At 39.2% G+C, this 21,490-nt stretch overlaps 1 protein-coding gene across 2 annotated transcripts in view; it reads right to left on the reverse strand.

The window, feature by feature from the left end:
• Positions 1 to 21,490, reverse strand: part of RYR2 (ryanodine receptor 2) — a 754,822-nt gene that overhangs the window by 402,382 nt on the left and 330,950 nt on the right. For both annotated transcript variants that reach the window (XM_049646094.1, XM_049646095.1), the window contains one exon: positions 655 to 729. In XM_049646094.1, coding sequence (XP_049502051.1) covers positions 655 to 729 — 75 coding nt within the window. The remainder of the gene's footprint in view (positions 1 to 654; positions 730 to 21,490) is intronic.

Genomic DNA, 21,490 nt, shown 5'->3' on the forward strand with positions numbered 1-21,490 from the left:
TATATATATATATGTATATGTATATGTATATATTATATAGTATATATATATATAATATATACATACATATATATATGTCTAGAATATATACCTATATATATATATATGTGTATATTTGTTTCCATAAAAAACAAATACACAGTGACTTTGTATTACAGTCCAAATTTCTCACTCAGCTATCAAGATGTCTGTAAATAAAGGCAGTGACTGACAGTAAGACTCCTGTACTCTCGTTCAAGTTCAAGTTTCCTGTTTTACATATGCCTTTAGAAGGTTAAATCCAGAGTCCATCAGACCTGAAATGTGTAACAGGCTCGCAAACCATCTGTCCTGTTTCCAAACCTTATGTCACCCTCTCCTAGGAGCACCTTCTGCCAGGAGATTCACAGACCAAGATGACATGATGTCACCAAAACAAATAAGGCTAAAGACAAGAGCAGACTATATAGAATTATTGTGTACTGCCTGGTGAATTTAGGCCAAAAAAAGCCAAAGAAAGGTAGGCAGAAGGGAAAGAGTAGAAACTCTCCACCACTTCCTCAGTGTTTCATTTGCTTGTTTACTGTAGTTAGCATGAGTATTTTCCATAAAAGCACAGGTCCACAGGATTTTGTACACTTGGAGCACTCGGCTGTATTTACGGCTTCTACTTACGCAACTCTTAGTGTCTCTAGTCTCCACAGGGAACGTGCATGGACAGATACAGCACCGCCTTCATAGTGAACAGTTCTGGTTAAAAAAAGAAAAAAAAAGCCCAGTTTCAACGAGTGTCATTCTTGGACTCTATTTTCTCAAGGCAATTACAAGAAAAAAAGCCAAGGGAAAGCCTTTGGATAAGGTCATACTTTCTGGCACGAGACAATACAGCTGGAAATAAAAATAACAAAAGTAACAGTAAGTGATCAATTTAAGTTTGCCCTGAATAAACATTTAACTTAAACATATTCTCACATCATTTTCTCCCTCTACTCCCATTTATTCCCCCTCCCTCTCCCCAGCCCACCTCTCCTCCTCTCTCACTCTCTCTCTCTCCCCCTCTCCTCCAGTGAATACATTCACCTTACTTATTTAACTTAGGTCCATTAAAGTACTCAGCTATGAGTTTATGTGTAGTTTAATATCTTATTATTTCAACACATGCATATAATTATTTGCAGTTTATATTCTGTTCTAGATACATCAAACACTGTAAAGAAATATAAGAACACATTAATTTTAATGTTATATTATAACAATCTGCAAAATTACTAAAGATAGAAATGTATCACCGAAAATATAAACATCAACCAAAAAAGTCTCACACACAAGGAGAGAATTATCTTTGAATGCACATCACACACACCCAAATTCCAAAGCTCTCATAACGATAATTATGACAGAAGTAATGCTAGGTAATTTACATATGTTATCCAACTTAAGCTCTGTGCCAACCTGTTGAGATGGTTTTAAGGAAACCAATGCTTATACGTGCTCCTTGTTTCTTCCCTGAGACTCACCCTCTCTGTCTACTGAATCTTTGCAATCATTCAAACACACACAACCCTGTCCTGTCTCAAACATAATAAGACCATTGACCATATTCTCCTCTCCTGCTTGCCCCATATCTGCCTCATGGATCACCTCCTGTCAGATCTCTGTGCCTCCACTTGCTTCCTGATCCACCTCTCCATTGAAACACATTTGCTAAGGCCATCATATGATATCCGTGGTCCAAAATCCAATGGACTATTGATGGTTTTTTACACTGGAGAAATACCTACTATCTTGACAGTTTTTCTAACACCATTCTCACCTACTTTTCTTCTCACTTACTGAGATATTCCTTCTCATTGTTTTTATTGTGGAAATTTTCAAATAGACACAAAAGTAGAGAGAGTATTATGCTAAATCTCAATATGCCCAGCACACAGTGTCAACAACAATCAACACAGGGCCAGCCTTGTTTTACCTATAACCTCTAGTAACCCATTCACATACAACTCCCCCCCAAAAATACATACATACATATGTAGATATAGATATGTAGATATACAGACACACACACACACACACACACACACACACACACTCCTATGTAAAATCTGCTTTTATGAAATATCCCTTCTGTTCATATTTTCCATTTTCTCAAAAATTTTTTGTTTTTCTGTTGCTCTTTCAAATCAAGATACAAACAAGATGCACAAATTGGTTAAATATCTTAAATTTCTATTACTCACAGTTTTCCCTTCTTCTTTTTTCCTTGTTGGCATTATCTCTTGACAAAAATCTGTACCATTTGTCTTGGAGTTTCTACATTCTGGATTTTTCTGATGACATGCTCATAGTGTTAACATGTACTTCTAAAATGGTAGTTGGATTTCTAGGTCTAGTGTTTTATACTTCCTAATACATCACATCAGGTGGTAATAATGACTACTTGGTCTACCTTTTTAATATTAAAATTGATCAGTAGGTTTAGAATCACCTTGATCCATCTATTATAAGAGTTTTAGGTATACCTACAAACAGTGCCATAGCAGTGATTTTCAATCATGGCTGCAGATACAATTATGTGGATAGCTTTTTAAAACGTGATGCTATGCCCTCACCAATGACCAATTAAACCAAATCTGGAGTCCGGATTTTTTTTTAAGTTTATTTTTATTTTGACAGACAGAGAGAGAGAGAGAGAGAGAGAGAGAGAGAGAGAGCGCGCGCAGTAGCTGGGGAGGGGGAGAGAGAAGGAGAGACAGGAATTCCAAGCAGGCTCCGCACTGTAAGTGCAGAGCCTGATATGGGGCTCAAACTCACAGACTGTGAGATCGTGACATGAATCAAGATCAAGAGTCAGATGATTGACTGAGTCACTCAGGCGCCCCTGGAGTCAGGATTTTTAAAAGTTCTCCAACTGGTGGTAATCAGAAGCTAAAGTGTGGAAATCATGGTCCAGATCAGTTTCTACACAGCAGCACTACTGACATTTTGGGCCAGCTAATTCTTTGCTGTGGTTGGCTGTCCAGTGCACTTAGGATGTTCACTGATTCCTGGACCCTACCAACCAAATGCCAATAGTACTTGTCTCTTCTACTCCCCCTCCCCAGTTGTAACAACCAAAAATATTCCCAAGATATTACCAAAATGTCTTCTGGGGGACAAAACCATCCCCACTGTCAAGCTACTGGTTTAGATTAGTGGCTCTCAATCTGTAGTATTAGAATTACATTGCAGGCTTTTTAAAATACAGATTGCTGGACCCAATCTGTTGCTACCCCCAAGTTCCCGATTTAGTAGATCTATGGTAAGGAGAAGAATTTGTATTTCTAATAAGTTCCCAGGTGACATTGATGCAACTGGTCCACATTCTGAGAATCACTGGGCTAGAACCATTATTTTATTAGGGCAGTGATTCTTGGCCTCGGTTGTATACTAGAATAATCTGAAAAGCTTTACAAACTCCAACGCACAGACAATTCTCAAATTAAATCAGCATCTCTGGATATATACTTAAAAATAACAAATAATAAAATATAGATGTAATGTGTATATATATGTATATAGATACACAGATTTTTAACTCAATCATGACCTTTAATAAAGATCTTGTACTTGGCCATAAAAAAAAACCTTTATCAGATTTTTTTAAAAGTAAAGCCATGTACTCATCCTATTTTCTAATTATAACCAACAAAAATTGGAAATAAATACTAAAAAGATTTTTAAAATCTAACAACTTGGAAAACTCAGTAACTCTTATAAATAATTCATGGGTCAGAGAGGAAATAGAAATTAGACCTTATCTAGGATGTAATGAGGACAAGAGTACTTCAGAACAAATCTATGATTCACAGGTAAACTTTGAAAAATTTAGGCCTGAAATCCCTTGATTATTAAAGAAGTAATGACAAAAAAAAAAAACAAAAAAACCTTGAGTTGTCTGAAGAAATTAAGTAGTGAACAAAATAAACCAACAGAAAATAAAGAAGGGATTCTATGATGTATTATTAAGATAAGTAAAATGCAAGAATGCAAATGATATAAATTTCTGTACAACAGTAAATCATAATAAATCTATTGCATGTATGTATGTATATGTGTATCTATGCAGAGGTATTATCTATATGAACATGGAGAAAGTTCTTGAATAATGAACACCAAGACAGTAATGTTAATCACATAATAAAAGTTATGTAGGAACTAAGCTTGAAACTAAAATGTACTCTAAGATAAAAACAGTATTAAGTAATGTTTATGTACAGTTGTATATATTATATATAACAAGGTATAGGAAGAATTATCCTTCAAATGTTTTACTCTCATCAATTTTCCTTTATTAACTGAATTTAACAAGGATCTTTTATTATTTGTATAAGTAGAAATCTAATGATATTTTAATTTGGGGGGAAATTAACATTTAAAACACAAATGTAAAGTCAAAAGGAAAGTTGGAACCTCCTTTCTGGATATTTGTCTCCTGAAGGGACTTCTTGCCTTTCATTATTTCTCTCTCTTTTTTTTTAAATGATTCATCAGCAAGTGTAGAAAATTCAATGACCTGCAATTCTTCAATGACAACTGGGGAAATCTTTGCTTCTATACAGAGTCTGCCATATAAATACATGCCAAGTGCTGAATGTCACTGGTTGTCATATCAAGTAGGCATTGGCTATTTCAGACCGAAAAGTAACCTTACAATATCAAAATCCTAAATGTAGTAAGGATCTCAGTCCATCATAAATGACACTAAGGACATGTAAACTTATTTAAAAACTGGTCCACTTGGAGAAATCCACCTGTTCTATGAAGCGATCATCCCTTTTCCCTGCAATATGTCTCAAGTATCAAGTTTAAAGATCCACAAGTTTACCAAATGGTATTAGAGACCATATTTAAACTCATACAACTAAATGATCATCTTCATAGCAAGTGTTTCTGTCAACAGGAAGACTAAGAAAAGAGAAAGATTCTCTAAGAAAGCAAACAGACCTATAGCAACAGCACCTATGGGCTCAGTCAGCATCACATGAGATTTCAATGCAAACAGCGTCAATGACACGAAAATGCAAGGGAAGGTCATGAGGATATGAAACAACAAAGTGCTTGTGCAACTCTCTGCTCACTGAAAGACTATCTTTGCAATGAACCAAAACAATGTTACAGCTGATAAGAAAAACATGTGTTAAGATAACTGGCCACTGGTATCCCTTGTAACAGAATTTTTTTTTTTTTTCAAAGAATCTTCCACCTCACGAATCAGTAAAACTCCAAGTCACTCAGGGTGCCTGGGTGGCTCAGTCGGTTAAGCGTCCAACTTCGGCTCAGGTCATGATCTTGTGGTTCACAGGTTCAAGCCCTGCGTCAGGCTCTCTGCTGATAGCTCAGAGCCTGGAGCTCGCTTTGTGGATTCTGTCTCCCTCTCTCTCTGCCCCTCCCCTGCTTGTATTCTTTCTATCTCTCTCCCTCTCTCAAAAATAAATAAAACATTTTAAAAAGTCTTAAAAAAAACTTCAAAGTCACTGTAATTTCACTGACTATGAATTTTTAGTGCACCTAACAGGGGCATCTGGGTGGCTCAGTCAATTAGTTAAGTGTCTGACTTCAGCTCAGGTCACGATCTCACAGTTTGTGGGTTCGAGCCACGCATCAGGCTCTGTACGGACAGTTCAGAGCCTGGAGCCTGCTTTGGATTCTGTGTCTCCCTCTCTCTCTCTGCCCCTCCCCTGCTCATGCTCTGTCTCTCTCTCTCTCCCTCTCTCTCTCTTTCAAAAATAAATAAACATTAAAAAAAAATGTGCACCTAATAACCGACAGTGTGTGCCTTATTTGACAATACTCTGAAAAATTCCAGGCTGCAGACTGCAAGCTATGCCTACATAACACATTATCTCCCAGTATAACACGCTTCATTAAGGAGCTCATATTTCAGGTTGATCACATAAAACTGCCTGGAGAGGCCCTGTAAGGTTATTCTTGTAATAAGTACAAACTTTCCCTATTATGTCATCAATTCCACTTTTCATCAGTATTATCATAGTGTCACTGAAATAAAAGTAGTCAGCTATTTTTGTGTTTTCAGCGATAAAATACAATGTAAGTCTAATCTCAACTGTTGGACCATTTCTTTCTCAGTAGAACGCATGCACTTTGACAGCCAGGATGGGTCCATCCGAGGCCCAGAAAAAAACGAGCATTAGCACGGTAACAAAAGCACAGCCCCTCCAAGCTCTGCACTGTGTAACAGTTTGGCATATATTGACATTTATTTATAAGGATTTTATAAGATACCCAATTCCAATCAGTGGACTTTAGCATAGAATCATAAAACACGATCAGTAAAAGATTCTACGCGGTAAAGAGAAGCCTTCACCCTACAAGGAAACTACTTTTTCTCCCTGTGAGCGCTGTCCCGGAGCGTCTTCACTCGGTGACATCACAGTCACTGGCTCACGTCTATGACAAGGCCCCGAGAAGTTGACAAATCACTCTCAGGCTGGACTGTAACTAACTTTCTGAAGACATCTCTTCTTTGTGTGAACTTGCGTGAGGATGCAAAGTCACTGAACTTCTCCGTGCCTCATGTCTTCACATGCAAAACGAAGCTAATGGTCACTGGGTTGGTGAGAAAGGAATGAAAGACAGAACCCACCTACGCATCATGGAGGAGACTTTGCACGGCAAATATAGCTCTGGGGGTTTGCAGGAAGACGAGGAATATGGCGCTGTGTTTACTGTTTCTAAATATGGTGTTAAAGACTCAATATTGCTTGTTGAATTGAACTGCCGTAGGACCGTATACTTGTTTATATGCAAAGGTATGATAAGTCCTAAGTTATGAAACTGCTCAGAACAAGATAAGAAGCAAAGAAATTCACAAACAACTCCGTAGGACTTTTTTTGGCATCTGCTGTAGGATCCTATAGAAAAGTCAAGCTCTGAAAATCAAATATACATTACACAGATCAAAGAGATACTTTTTTTTTGCCCTAGCTACCTTCTCCCTCTTGCAAAAACCTACTTCTTTTTTTTTATTTTGAGAAACAGAGAGAGTGAGTAGAGGAGAGGCAGAGAGAGAGAGAGAGAGGGAGAGAGAGAACCCCAAGCAGGCTCCGTGCTTTGGGCACAGAGTCCAATGTGGGGCTCAAACCCATGAACTTTGAGATCGTGACCTGAGCCGAGTCAAGAGTCGGACGCTTAGCTGACTGAGCCCCCCAGGCGCCCCGCAAAGATCTACTTCTGAAGGCACCCACTCTGGCATCCTAACTTTGGCTCTCCACACAGGATTTCCAGGACTGCTGGGGGGCTGCCAGGACTGCTGGGGGACAGCCCATCGACACTTTCACTTCCACCATCAAAAGGAATTCCAGAACAGGGTCTGGCAAACTTTTCTGTAAAGGGCTAGACTGTAAATACTTGGGGGTAAATGCGTCTTAAGGTTTCTTTCATATTACTTAACTCTGAAAGCAGTATGGGTAATATGTCAAAAAATGTACATGTCTATGTTCCAATAAAATTTTATTTAGAAGAACAGGCAAGGGGCTGGATTTTCTTTTTCCAGTTTTATTTATTTTGAGAGAAAGAGGAGGGGAGGAACAGAGAGAGAGACTCCCAAGTAGGCTCTGCACTGTCAGTGCAGAGCCCAATGTGGGGCTCAAACTCACGAACCATGAGATCATGACCTGAGCTGAAATCAAGAGTCGGACTCTCAACCGAGTCACCTGGGCACTCCAGCAGTGGGCTGGATTTGACCCACAGACCATAGTTTACAAAGCCTGATCTAAAAGATCCTGCCCACATTACTGGCAATTTTAACCTCCGAGAGAGCCAGCTAGATGAAATCTGAGGTCTGGAGATTTTCATCACTGTATTAGGGTTCTTTAGAGAAAGAGAACCAATAGGATATAGATAACTCCTAATATATGCATAGGGCTTATTTTTATATATATTATGCTTATATATAACACATGCATAATAAATAAATGTGATATAGTAACCATTAGTATGAAAATAAATAGAATATTATAAATATCTAATTACATAGAAAGAATTTTTATATGAGGAGCTGGCTCGAGCTGCCAAGCCCCGAGATCTACAGTTGGTACCTGGAGACCCCGGAGAGCTGCATGGTACAAGTTCTAGTCCATGTCCAAAGGGCTGAGAATGAGGAGAGCCAACTGCATAGTTCCATTCCAAAGAGTGCCAGATTCAAGGCCCAAGAAGACCTGATATTTCAGTTTTCTGCTTCACTCACTCTATCAACTTAAATATTAAACTTGGGGCACCTGGGTGGCTCAGTCAGTTAAGCGTCCGACTTCAGCTCAGGTCATGATCTCATGGTCCGTGAGTTCAAGCCCCGCGTTGGGCTCTGTGCTGACAGCTCAGAGCCTGGAGCCTGTTTCAGATTCTGTGTCTCCCTCTCTCTGACCCTCCCCCGTTCATGCTCTGTCTCTCTGTCTCAAAAATAAATAAACGTTAAAAAAAATTTAAAAAAAATATTAAACTCATCCCCAAAAACCCTCACAGAAACACCCAGAATAATGTATGACCAAATAATCTGTGCACTCTGTGGCCCGGTCAAGTTGACACATAAAATTAAACAACAAAATAAGGAATTGAGAGAAAATCCAAACTATCTTGAATCACATTTCTTTTTCATTTAACTTTTGTTACCACTTGCTTGTTTTTGAAAGACAGTACGTGAGGGAGGGAGGGGCAGAGAGAGAGGGAGACACAGAATCGGAAGCAGGCTCCAGGCTCTGAGCTGTCAGCACAGAGCCCCATGCGGGGCTCGAACTCACAAACTGCAAGATCATGACCTGAGCCAAAGTCGGATGCTTAACAGACTGAGCCACCCGGGTGCCCCAATCCTCAGTCACATTACTAACTCTGGAACTAACATCTACATTGTGAGTGATTCTTCTTCTTCACAAGGTAATTACAGATAAATTCAGGGTTTCAGAGCACATGACTCATCCCCAAACACTTGAGTTTGATCAGTGAAGTATGAGCAATACAGCCGTCTTATATCTGAATTACAAAAAGAATAATTATTTTCAATATCTGCTTGTCTTTCTTTTCTTTCGTGATCCTCGTTCCTAAAATGATATCATTCAGGAATTCTTTGTTTTCTATTATTGTGTAACAACTGACCACGGACTTACTAGTTGAAAACAATATGCATTTATCAATCCCGTGGTCTGCAGGCTGGAAGTCTGGGGGAAGCATAGCTGGGTTTCCAGCTCAGGGCCTCATAGGCTGAAACGAAAATGTCGGCTGGAGCTGTATTCTTGCCTGCAGCTCAGGGTATTCTCTCTCTCTCTCTCGTAAGATTTTATTTTATTTCTTTTAGTAATCTCTATGTCCAATGTGGGGCTCAAACTCACAACCCCGAGATCAAGAGTTGCATGCTCCTCCAACTAAGCCAGCCAGGCGCCCCTCAACGTAAGCTCCCTGGTGGTTGGTTGGTAGAAGTCGTTACTCGCAGCTGTATGACCAAGGTCCATTTTCTTGCCAGGTCTCAAGTGGGGACCTCTTTCAACAACTAAAGGCTGCCCTTAGACCCTGGGCACATGGCCCCCTCCATCAACCCTCTCACGATATCTCATCTTACTTGTTCAAGGCTGGCAGGAGAATTTTTTTTTTTTCCACACTTTTAATCGCTGACTTCAACAGGGCTCAGTCCCTTCCATTAAAGACTCACCTGATTAGGTCAGGCCCACCGAGGAAAATCCACCCTTTGATTAAGTCAAGGTCAGCCCGTTGAGAAAATATATTTGCAACACATTTTCCAGGTTTTTATACAATGTAACCTCAGCACGGGAGTAAAGTCCACCATATTCATAGTCCCACCACACACACAAAAAAGGAGGGGATATTACAGAGTGTGTACAGCAGGAGGGCAGGAATCTTAGGGGGCCACCTCAGAATTCAATCTTCTGTTTGCCTTCTCCTTCAAAACTTTCCTCCTTTCTTTTGAGTTAAACATTTTTTCATTATTGTCATTCTGGCTTCCCTTTAATATTTTACATTCTTTTACTATGTTTTCAGTGATTACTATAAAGATTACAATATGTGTTCTTGCTTATTAAAAATTATTTAATTATGGGGCACCTGGGTGGCTCAGTCGGTTAAGCAACTGACTTCGGCTCAGGTCATGATGTCACAGTTCGTGGGTTCAAGCCCGGCATCGGGGTCTGTGCTGACAGCACGGAGCCTAGAGCCTGCTTTGGATTCTGTGTCTCCCTCTCTCTCTGCCCCTCCCCCATTTGCACTCTGTCTCTATTTCTCTCAAAAATAAATAAAATGTGAAAAAAAATTTTTTTAATTATTTAATTACTAATTTTACTACTTCCCAGACAACACGAGAATTGCCATTTAGTTCCATTTGTTCTCCTGACTTGTGTGCTACTATTACGGTGAATTTTGTTCACTATAGTTTTTAAATCCAAGATTTATATACAGCTGGCATCATCAACATTTTGCTTAACTGATGGTCTTTATAAGTTTTCCTCATATTTGCCTTCCTTCTGCTTTTTTTCTCCCTTTCTGTATCTCCAAAATTATTTCTGAGATAATTTTCTTCTACTTGAAGAACATCATTTAATAATATGTCCTTGACTGTGGACGAATAGGCCACGTCTTCCCACGAAGGGAAGACGAATTCCCTTCGCTCAGTCTTTTTTAAAAAAAATCACCATTTTACTAGATAAAATGGTTGTCAGGCTGGTAGTCATTTTCTTTCAGCACTTTTACGTTTCTATCCAAAGTCTCTGAATGTTTCTTATATGAAGTGAGCTGTAAATCTTACTGTTGTCACTTTAAAGGTACTATACCTTTTTTCTACATTTTTAAAAAGTTTTTCAATTTGTTTTTACTTTCCAGCAGTTTTACTTTTGTTGGCCTAAGTATTTTTACTTTTTATCTGTCTTACTCAGGGTTCACAGTCCTTCTTAAACCTGTGGCTGAGGGGAGGCTGGGTGGCTTAGCCAGTTGAGCGGCTAACTCTTGGTTTCAGCTCAAGTCATGATCTCATGGTTCTAGAGTTTGAGCCCAACATCAGCCTCTGCATTGACAGTACAGAGCCTGTTTGAGAGTCTTCCTCTCCCCCCTCTCTCCGCCTCTCTCTCTCTCTCTCAAAATAAAATAAACTTTTAAAATATATATAAAAAAAATCGTAGCTTAATATACCTAATCAGTTGTGGAGAATCCTTAAGCAAGTTGTATTAAATATTGCCTGTGCACTGTGTATTTGTGTATTTGTAAGCTCTCTTATTCTTCCTCTGTCTTCCTCTCACCTTCTCCTGTTGCCCTTCCCTTTTATGCCCTTTTATTTTGGGACTCCAATTACATGTATGAGAGAACATTCTTTATTTCCTATCTATTTCTTATTCTCTTATATATTTCCTAGTCTTTTAGCCATCAGTGTTTCAGTCTGAATTCTTCTGACCTGATTTCCAATTCACTAATTCTCTTTTCAGCTACTTCTAAGCTGATGTTAAATCCATCTATGAGTGTCTAATGTCAGTTATTTTAACTTTCATTTTTAGAATGCCTAAAGGATCCCTTTTTATAGTTTTCAGTTCTCTACCAAATTTCTTCATCTTCTCTTTTAATTCTTAGGTCATAATAATCATAAATATTTTATTTCATTTTTTTAAATATTTAATGTTTATTTTATTTTTGAAAGAGAGAGGCAGAGTGTAAGTGGAAGAGGGGCAGAGAGAGAGGAAGACAGAATCTGAAGCAGGCTCCCGGGTCTGAGCTGTCAGCACAGAGCCTGATGCAAGGCTTGAATTCACGAACAGTGAGATCATGACCTTAGCCAAAGTCAGACACTTAACCAACGGAGCCACCCAGGTGCCCTGTAAATAGTTTAAATTCTATTTGTGATCATTCTATTATCTATGTATCCACGAACCGTGTGCCTTTTTCTACAGTGTGTGTTTGCTCTCGCACCTTGGTCAACTCCCATCTTATACACCTGTGTTGTATATAACAAAGAATTTGGCTGACCTATGTCCCTGTTCCTAGGAGAGAGACCCTAAACCCCTGGAATTTCCCAAGTGACAGAAGTGGCTTTGTTATTCATGAGCCCCTCGGATTACAACTCAATGTAGGCTACCAAGTGCACTCATAGCAGCCCCTCGATAGCTTCACTGTGGGGGTTGGCCATGCTGGAAAGACCAATGAGAGGACGAGAAGCTGGAGGATGAATCCAGCCTGACCCCTGTGGGGAATGACAGGTGCTGGAGACTGAATTCAATCATGCCATCGAATATTTAATCAATCATTGCTACATAATAAAACCCTGATAAAAACACTTTGGAACCAAAGCCTAGTGGAGATTCCTGGACAGCAGACACATCAATTTTAGATATGTTGACCCACAGAGAAAGGGCAGAGCAGCTGTGCAATCAGGCCCTCCCAGACCTCACCTTACACATCCCTTTAGCTGGCTGGTATGATGTGTATGCCTTACAATAGGACTGGCATCATAATATGATAGGGAAAGACAGGATAAAATAGTCAGAGAGGGAAAGGTTAGGACCTGACATCCCTGGGGGAAAAACACATATTTTAGAACAATGCTGGGAGCGTGACCACAGCAAACCCCCTCGGGTGTAAGGGTCCTCCTAAAAATGCAATAGACACCACCCACCCCTCTCAGGTTTCCCTCAAGAATTTGACAAGAGACCTAATTAAAAATAAGCAGTCCCTCATAAAACATATGACCCACAAGGAACGGTATGGCCATAGACCACCCCTCATACAATGGAAATGAGCCAATCAAAAGGGAATGACTAGGCATTTAGAGGTACCTAGCCAATAAGGGTAGAACCTCAGAAGGAACAAGGGGGAATGGAAGGGACTAACCAGAACCTTATTAAACAAAGACCTTTGCCTGCAGTCACGAGCATTCACTTTTGAATGCCCCCCCCCCCTCCACGTAAAGAGCTTTCCTACTGTTCTTACTTTCTGATCTCAGACGCGAATAAACATTTGCCTGCTGCTCATTTTATTCTGTGTCCACTTCTTCCTTCTTCAGAGGGGATGAGACAACGAATCCCGGGTATTGTAAAAAAAAAAAAAAAATCGTGCAATAATAATTATAGCATTTTCTTGATTTCCTGAATCTAAAGGAGTTGGCTGAGGGGAACCCTCAAATTTGTAGCCGGTTGGTTAGAAGCACAGGTGATGTGAGGATACCACCCCGAATTTGTGTCTAGAGTCTGAGATAAGGGTAGTTTTGTAGAGAACTAAGCTCTTAACTTGTATGACCTGCTAACTCTGAGTAGTCAGTACCAGAAATTCACTGTAGTCTACCAGCTGGGGTGGAGGCAAAAGAGCTAGTTTAATTTTCACTATCAGACGTTATGTAAAATTATAGAGGTCATTTGAGTTCTGTGTGTTACTTTCTCCCAAAAGATGTACTTTTTTTGCTTCTGGCAGGTACAATGATCTAGGGTTACCAGCAATCTCACATCATCTTAATCCAAATAGCAACTAACATTATTTGAGGCTGAGTCTTAAATACTTGTGAGGGCTGGTCTATTTCTGGTTCACCTTCAAGGGCACAGCTCTGGAAGCTATACCTATACCTCTGAAAGTGCCTCTCCTCGGTGGGGGGGGGGATGGGGGGGGGGGAGGGTCTTGGGGCTTTCATCCTCCTCTACTCTGATTCTTCCCACAGCCCTGCTCTTCTTCCCAGCTCCTCAGCCACTGAAACCCCCTGGAGAGATGAGGTTGCTCCAAATGCTAAACTCAGTTCTCTGGTCTCCTTGTATTTTGGGACACTGGCCCTCACATTTTGACTTTTTTTTTTTTTTTTTTTTTTTTTGCTCTGAGTTATCTTCAAACAGATTTTAGGGGGTGGTTTACCTTTTTTAGTTTTTCTCAGGAGGACCTTGGTTTGAAATAACCTATCTACTATTATTACCAATTTCACTTTTAAAAATTATCTTTAAAGTACAATTATTTTCAACTTTGAGTCCATCCGGCCAATGGGGAATTCAAGAGCTCATTATTCTTGCTAGAGTGGTGCAGCAATTTCAGACATGGGGTAAGACCGGTTCACTTGTTAGATCTCCTGTACACACATGCTCCCTTCCAGTCTGAGGGCTACTGACTTCTATTCACTGGAGAGGCATGACATTTTGCCAAAGTGAAAAAAAAAAAAAAAAAACCCAGAGCCATTCCCCTCTGACTTCTTGCCATCTCCTTATAAGCTAAGATGAAATGGGAAATAGAAAGCTATCAGGTAGTAGACGGCTGGTCATCCTGAAAGTGGAACCCAGTAAAAATACTCCCCAGTCTCTGCAAATGTCTTCAAAATTTGTTTTGAACTAACACCACAGAAATACAAATGATTATAAGAAAACATTATTAAAAAACTGTAAGACAACAAGCTGGACAACCTAGAAAAAGTGGATAAATTCCTAGAAACATACAACCCTCCAAAACTGAATTAGGAACAAACAGAAATTTTGAGCAGACCACAATTATCAGCAACAAAATTGAAATCAGTAATTAAAAAAACTCCGAACCGGGGCACCTGGGTGGTTCAACCAGTTAAGCGTCCAAGTCTTGGTTTCAGCTCAGGTCATGATCTCACGGTTTGTGAGTTCAAGCCCCACATCACGCTCTGTGCTGTCAGCACAGAGTCTCCTTGAGATTCTCTTTCTCCCTCTCTGTCTGCTTCCTCCCTGCTCACTTCCTCTCTCTGTCTCAAAATAAATAAACTTAAAAAAAATTTAAAAAAAAAACAAAAAATAAAAAAAAAACCCTCCAAACCAACAAAAGTCTAGGACCAGATTGCTTCACAGGTAACTTCTACCAAACATTCAAAGGAGAGTTGATATCTGTTCTTCTCAAACTATTCCAAAAAAATAGCAGAGGAAGGAAAGCTTCCAAATTCCTTCTAAAAGGTCAGCATTACCCTCCTACCAAATCCAGACAAAGACACTACAAAGAAAAACAAAGGAAGAAAACTAAAGGATAACAGTATCTCTGATGAACACCGATGCAAAAATCATCAACAAAATAGTAGCAAGTCAAATTCAACAACACACTTAAAAATTCATTCACCATGAACAAGTGGGATTTAATCCAAAAATGCCAAGGGTGGTTCAATATTTACAAATCAATCAATATGATCCATCACATTAAGAAGTGAAAGGATAAAAGCCATATGGTCACCACAACAGATGCAGAAAAAGTATCTAACAAAGTACAACATCCACGATAAAAACTCAACGAAGTAGATACGGAGGAAACACACCTCAACATAATAAAGACCATATATAAAAAACCCACAGCTGACATCATACTTGATGGGGAAAAACTAAGATCTTTTTCTCCTAGATGAAGAACAAGACAAGGATGCACATTCTCATCATTTTTATTCGATATAGTACTGAAAGTCTTAGCTGCAGCAATCAGTCAAGAAAAAGAAATAAAAGGCATCCAAATTGGTAAGAAAGAGGTAGAACTATTTTCAAAAGACATGATGCAGCAAACTGAAGATTCCATAAGAAAAAAAAAAAAGCCACTAGAACTGATAAATGAATTCAACAAAGTCACAGGATACAAAATTGACATACAGAAATATTTTGCATTTTTTCCATTTTTTTTTAAATTTTAGAGAGAGAGCACATATGTAAGCAGAGGAGAGGGGGAGAAGGGAAGAGGCAGAAAGAGCCCCAAGCAGGCTCCATGCTCACTGAGAAGCCCGAAGCAGGGCTCCATCCCATGACTGAAATCATGACCTGAACTGAAATCAAGAGTCAGCCGCTTAAGTGACTGTGAACCATGGAGGCGCCCCATGTTGCATTTCTATACACTAATAATAAAGAAACAAAAAAAGAGAAATTAACAATCCCATTTAAATTATACCAAAAATAGGGGCATCTGGGTGGCTCAGTCGATTAAGCCTCCAACTTTGGCTCAGGTCACGATCTCACGGTTCATGAGTTGGAGCCCCGTGTCGGGCTCTGTGCTGACAGCTCGGAGCCTGGAGCCTGTTTCAGATTCTGTGTCTCCCTCTCTCTCTCTCTGCACTGCCCCCCAACTTGTGCTCTGTCTCCCTCTCTCTCAAAAGTAAGTAAACATTAAAAAAATGTTTAAATCATACCAAAAATAATAAAATACCAAAAGAGTGAAAGAATTATACTCTGAAAACAATAAAACAATGATGATGGCAATTTATGATGACACAGACAAATGGAAAGATATTCCATGCTCATGGACTAGGAGAACAAATATTGTTAAAATGTCCACACTACCCAAAGCAATCTACAGACTCAATGCAATCGCTATCAAAACACCAACACAGAACAAGAACAAACCATCCTAAAATTTGTATGGAACCACAAACGACCCTGAATAGCCAAAGCTATCTGGAATCTGGAAAAAGAACACAGCTGGAGGTATCACAATCCCAGATTTCAAGTTACATCACAATGCTGTAGTAATCAAAACAGTATGGTACTGGCACAAAAACAAACACATCGATCAACAAAACAATAAAAAACCCAGAAATGAACCTGCAATTATATGGTCAATTAATCTGTGACAAAGCAGAAAAGAATATCCAATGGGAAAAACACAGTCTCTTTAACAAATGCTGCTGGGAAAATGGGACAACAACATGCACAAGAATGAAACTAGACCACTTTCTTATACCATACACAAAAGCAAACTCAAAATGGAATAAAGACATAAATGTAAGGGGCACCTGGGTGGCTCAGTCAGTTAAGCATCTGACTCTCAGTTTCAGTTCAGATCGTGATCTCACGGTTTCATGAGTTCGAGCCCCACATCGGGCTGTGCACTGATGGTGTGGAGCCTGCTTAAGATTCTGTCTCTCCCTTTCCCTCTCTCTCTGCCCCTCCCCTACTCATGCTGTCTCTGTCTCTCTCAAAATAAATAAATAAACTTGAAAAAAAATTTTTAAAAAGCCATAAATGTAAGTAAGACCTGAAACCATCAAAATCCTAGAAGAAAACATAGGCAGTAATTTCTTTGACATCAACCAAAGAAACATTTTTCTAGATACGTCTCCTAAGGCAACGGAAGCCAAAGTAAAATTAAACTATTGGGACTATATCAAAATAAAAACCTTTCACATGGTGAAAGGAATCATCAACAAAATGACAAAGGCAACCTACTAAATGGGAAAAGATATTTGCAAATGATATATCTGATAAGGGGTTACTATCTAAAATATTTAAAGAACTTGTACAACTCAACACCAAAAAAACACAAACAATCCAATTAAAAAATAGGCAGAGGAAGTAAACAGATATTTTTCCGAAGACAATATACAAATGGCCAACAGACACATGAAAAGATGCTCAACATCACTCATCAGCATGGGAATGCAAATCAAGACCACAATCACATATCACCATACACCTGTCAGAATGGCTAGAACCAAAAAAGACAAGAAATGACAAGTGTTGGTGAGGATATAGGGTAAAAGGAACCCTTGTGCAATGTTGGTGGAAGTGCCAACTGGTTCAGTAACTGTAGAAAACAGTATGTAGGTGCCTCAAGAAGTTAAAAATAAAATTATCATATGGTCCAGTAATTCCACTACTTGGTATTTACAAAAAAAAAAAAAAACACCCAAAATATAATTTAAAATGATATATGTACCTCTCTGTTTATTGCAGGATTATTTATGATAGCCAAGATATTGAAGCATCTGTGATTGTTCATCCACAGATGAATGAATAAAGATGTGATACATATACACAATGGAATCTTACTCAACCTTAAAAAAGAAATCTTGTCATTTCTAACCATGTGATGGATAGAGTGTTTTATGCTAAGAGAAATAAGTCAGTCAGAGAAAAACAAATACCATATGATTTCACTCGTATAGACTTTAGGAAACAAATGAACAAAGAAAAGAGAGACAAACACACACACACACACACACACAAACAAAAGACTGACTCTTAAATACAGAGAACAAATTGGTGCTTGCCAGAAGGGATATGGATGAGGGGATGGGTGAAAAAAACTTTGCTGTGAGATAACTGTAGATTCACATGCCGTTGAAAGAATAAAGTATTTCTGAACATTTTGTTCTTGAACTTGTCTAGTTTCTCCTAACAATAATGTTTTTAAAAATATAGAAGTCTCTCATCAAGAATATTGGCTTTGAGGGGTGCCGGGGTGGCTCCATTGGTTAAGCGTCTGACTTCAGCTCATGATCTCATGATCTCAACATTCGTGAGTTCGAGCCCCACATCAGGCTCTGTGCTGACAGCTCGGAGCCTGGAGCCTGCTTCGGATTCTGTGTCTCCTTCTTCTCCCCCTCCCCGGCTCACGCTCTGTCTCTTTCTTTCTCAAAAATAAACATTAAAAAATTTTAAAATATATATATTGGCTTTGATACAATCCCCGATCTTATATTTATCCAGTTCTGCTTTTATTACATTCTACACCATGTTGTCATTTGTGTTAGTTCCTGATCCTCATCAGTGGGAAGGTCCTGTGCCACAAAGATTCCTCATATTCCGTTTTATAACTACATGCTCTTCCTTCTCTCTCCCTGCTCTCGCTTCCCTAACTCTGGACAACCACTCCCTTCCATTTCTAAGCTTTAACATTTCAAAAATGTTAGAAAAATGGAATCTTAGAGTATGTAAGATGCTTGGATTGATATTTTTCACTCAGCATAATTGCCTGAAGATTCATCCAAGTTGCTATATCAACAGGGCACTGCTCTTAATTGCTGAGTAATATTCTCTGCTATGGTTATACCACTGATGGTTCAATAATTCATGAGCTGAAGGACATTTGGGGTGATTCCAGCTTTTGGCTGTTACAAAAAAGCTACTTTACACTAAGTATTTCTGTATATTACATGTATACACAATACTGTATGTAAATATATATATGTGTGTACATACATACATATATATACACATATATATGTATACACACACACACACACACACACACACACGTGTGTGTGTGTGTGTGTGTGAATACAGTTTTCATTTCTTTGGGATAAACTCCCAGGGGTGAAATTGCTAGGTCACGTGGTAGTGTATACTTAGTTTTTAAAGCAAGTGTCAAAATGTTTTCCAGAGCAGGGGTACCACTCTGCAAGCCATTTATGAGTGATTCAGTTTCTCTGCATCCTCACCAGCACTTGGCTATCAATATTTTTGTTGGTTTTGGTCAATCTGCATATTGATTATGCCTAATGATGATTAGTCATTTACCACAATGACTAATGATGCTATACATTTTCTCATGAGCTTACTTGCAATCTATATGCCCTCTTCGTGAAATAGCCGTTCTTGTATTTTGCCCATTTTTTAATTACGTTGTTTTTTTGTTGTTGTTTTTTGGTTTTTACTGCCAAGCTTTGAGAGTTCTTTATGTATTTTTAGATGTTAGCCCTTCGTTGGAATTATGACCTGCCAATATTTTCTGCCCCTCTAGAACGTGTCTTTTCATCTTCTCCACATGGGCATTTATAGAACGAACACAAAGCTTCTCGTTTCGATGAGGTCCAGTTTATCAATGGTTTCTTTTCATGAAGTTGTGGTTTCAATGTCAAGTTTTAAAAGTCCATGATCCTCAAGATTTTTTTTCTATTTTTTCTGAAAGTTTTATGGTTTTATGTCTTACATTTCTGTCTTTGATCCACTTGGAGTTCTTTTTTTGTGTCAAGTGTGAGGTTTGGGTCAAGGCTATTTATTATTATTATTATTATTATTATTATTATTATTTTTCCCCCTTGGGCATCCATTTGCTTCATCTAAATGTCTTTTAAGTTGAAAAATCCCTTCTCATTTTCTTTTCTATCAGAAACAATCTCTCTCCCTTCTAAGACACTAACGCACAACAACTTCTTTGAACTTAGTCTTTAGGGAATACAAGTCAGAAAGGGAAGTGCCTTGTACAAAGCTTAAGCTTTCTGGGAAGTCACAAACCTCCCCTTTGGGGTAAAAAAAACACAGGCACCACTGATTGCTTAGTGGGGAAGAATAAGGGAACATACTTCAAAAAAAATTAACATCACAGAAATCACCCCACAGACAAAAATCTTTCCACATTGGCAAGTGTGTGAATTTTCTAGGAAGAATCTGTAATGTACATCAGATTGTCAAAGATACCCACAACCACCCAATTACGTTTTGAAAATCATGGTTTTCAAGGCTCAGATGCCCGCTACAAGAACGGGGTCTCCTTCCATGGACTGATTTGAAGTCAAGGCGCTTCCCGTAGAGAAGACTGAGCCAAGGATGTGGGACTCCCAGGCGCCGAAACAGTATTCTGCTCATTCAGGTTGGTAAGCTGGTCTAGTTAAGACACCTTTTCTTCCCCTCCCCAAAGCAAAGCAGGGAATGGTCTTTCAAGAGTCACCAAAATAACACAGGTGGGGGACCTCTGACCCTGCTGAGTTAGCGAGAGTGGGAGTCAATGCAGGCACCCCGCTGCTCTCCTTAAACAACCCAAAGCACACGACTTGTTTTTTCTCCATTTATTTCTTTCACAAATGCAAAAGAATAAGCATTTGTGTGCAGATGCCCACATACATGTCACTATCTAAAAGGTGTACAAGAATGCAGGATGCTACCCTGGCTGAAAAGTAAATAGAAGAGACGAACAATAGGAGACACTGATCGCCAATAAAGATAATAAATGGCAGTATGTGACGAGCGTCATTATTTGTATGGGGCAGTTAAAGACAGTCCCACCACCAGCATGGCCTCAACCAAATTAAGTTCCGCTGTGTTAATGTATTACGAGACCCTGGAGACTGAGGCTTCTTCTATGAATCCTCTGCAAAATAATCAGGTTCACCAAAAAATTACTCACACAGAGCTACTGACAGTTGATACCGAATAGCAGATTCAAACCCATTAGTGGAAAGAGAAGAATGTTTGACTAGCTCGTACAGGCTAACAAGCTTATTGCTTCAAAATCAGAGACGGAGAAAGATTCCTTCCTTCCTTGAGGAAGACTGCTAACCTTCCTCCAAGGGCAGAATGGTAAAAGATGCTTTCTACGATGCAATTTTTGAAAAGACTGTGTTGGCCTTTCCCAGATTAACACTCACTTCTTCCTGAAAGTAGTATTGAGATCTCACCAGACAGCGAATTCCTTAAAGACACGGGCTGGCTCTCATTCAAATGCCAACAACATACAAGTCCCTCAATAAGCATTCAAGGCATTGAGTGGAAGGGACTGAAAAGCAGGCCCAGGATTAAAAGGTGATTTCAGAATAAAATCCTACGTGTTGGAGTTTACGCATTTTTCACAGTAGAATTTGGGCGTTGGCTGCAGTCTCCTCCATGCCTATGAGGGCGTTTGCCTGGGCCGCAGGTGCTAAAGCAAACTGTCAAAAGTGTCTATACAGCAACAGTGACCTCAGGAAGTACACGTCTACCCGGTGTTGAGAATAACATTGTGTCTCCACTTGGGGGCTGAGTCTGTGACGATATGTCTATTCAAGTTGCTGTCCAAGAGAAAACAGGGATGTTTTGAGAGG

The sequence above is a fragment of the Panthera uncia genome, chromosome D2 (assembly GCF_023721935.1).
Source record: "Panthera uncia isolate 11264 chromosome D2, Puncia_PCG_1.0, whole genome shotgun sequence".
In the NCBI taxonomy this organism is placed as follows: Eukaryota; Metazoa; Chordata; class Mammalia; order Carnivora; family Felidae; genus Panthera; species Panthera uncia.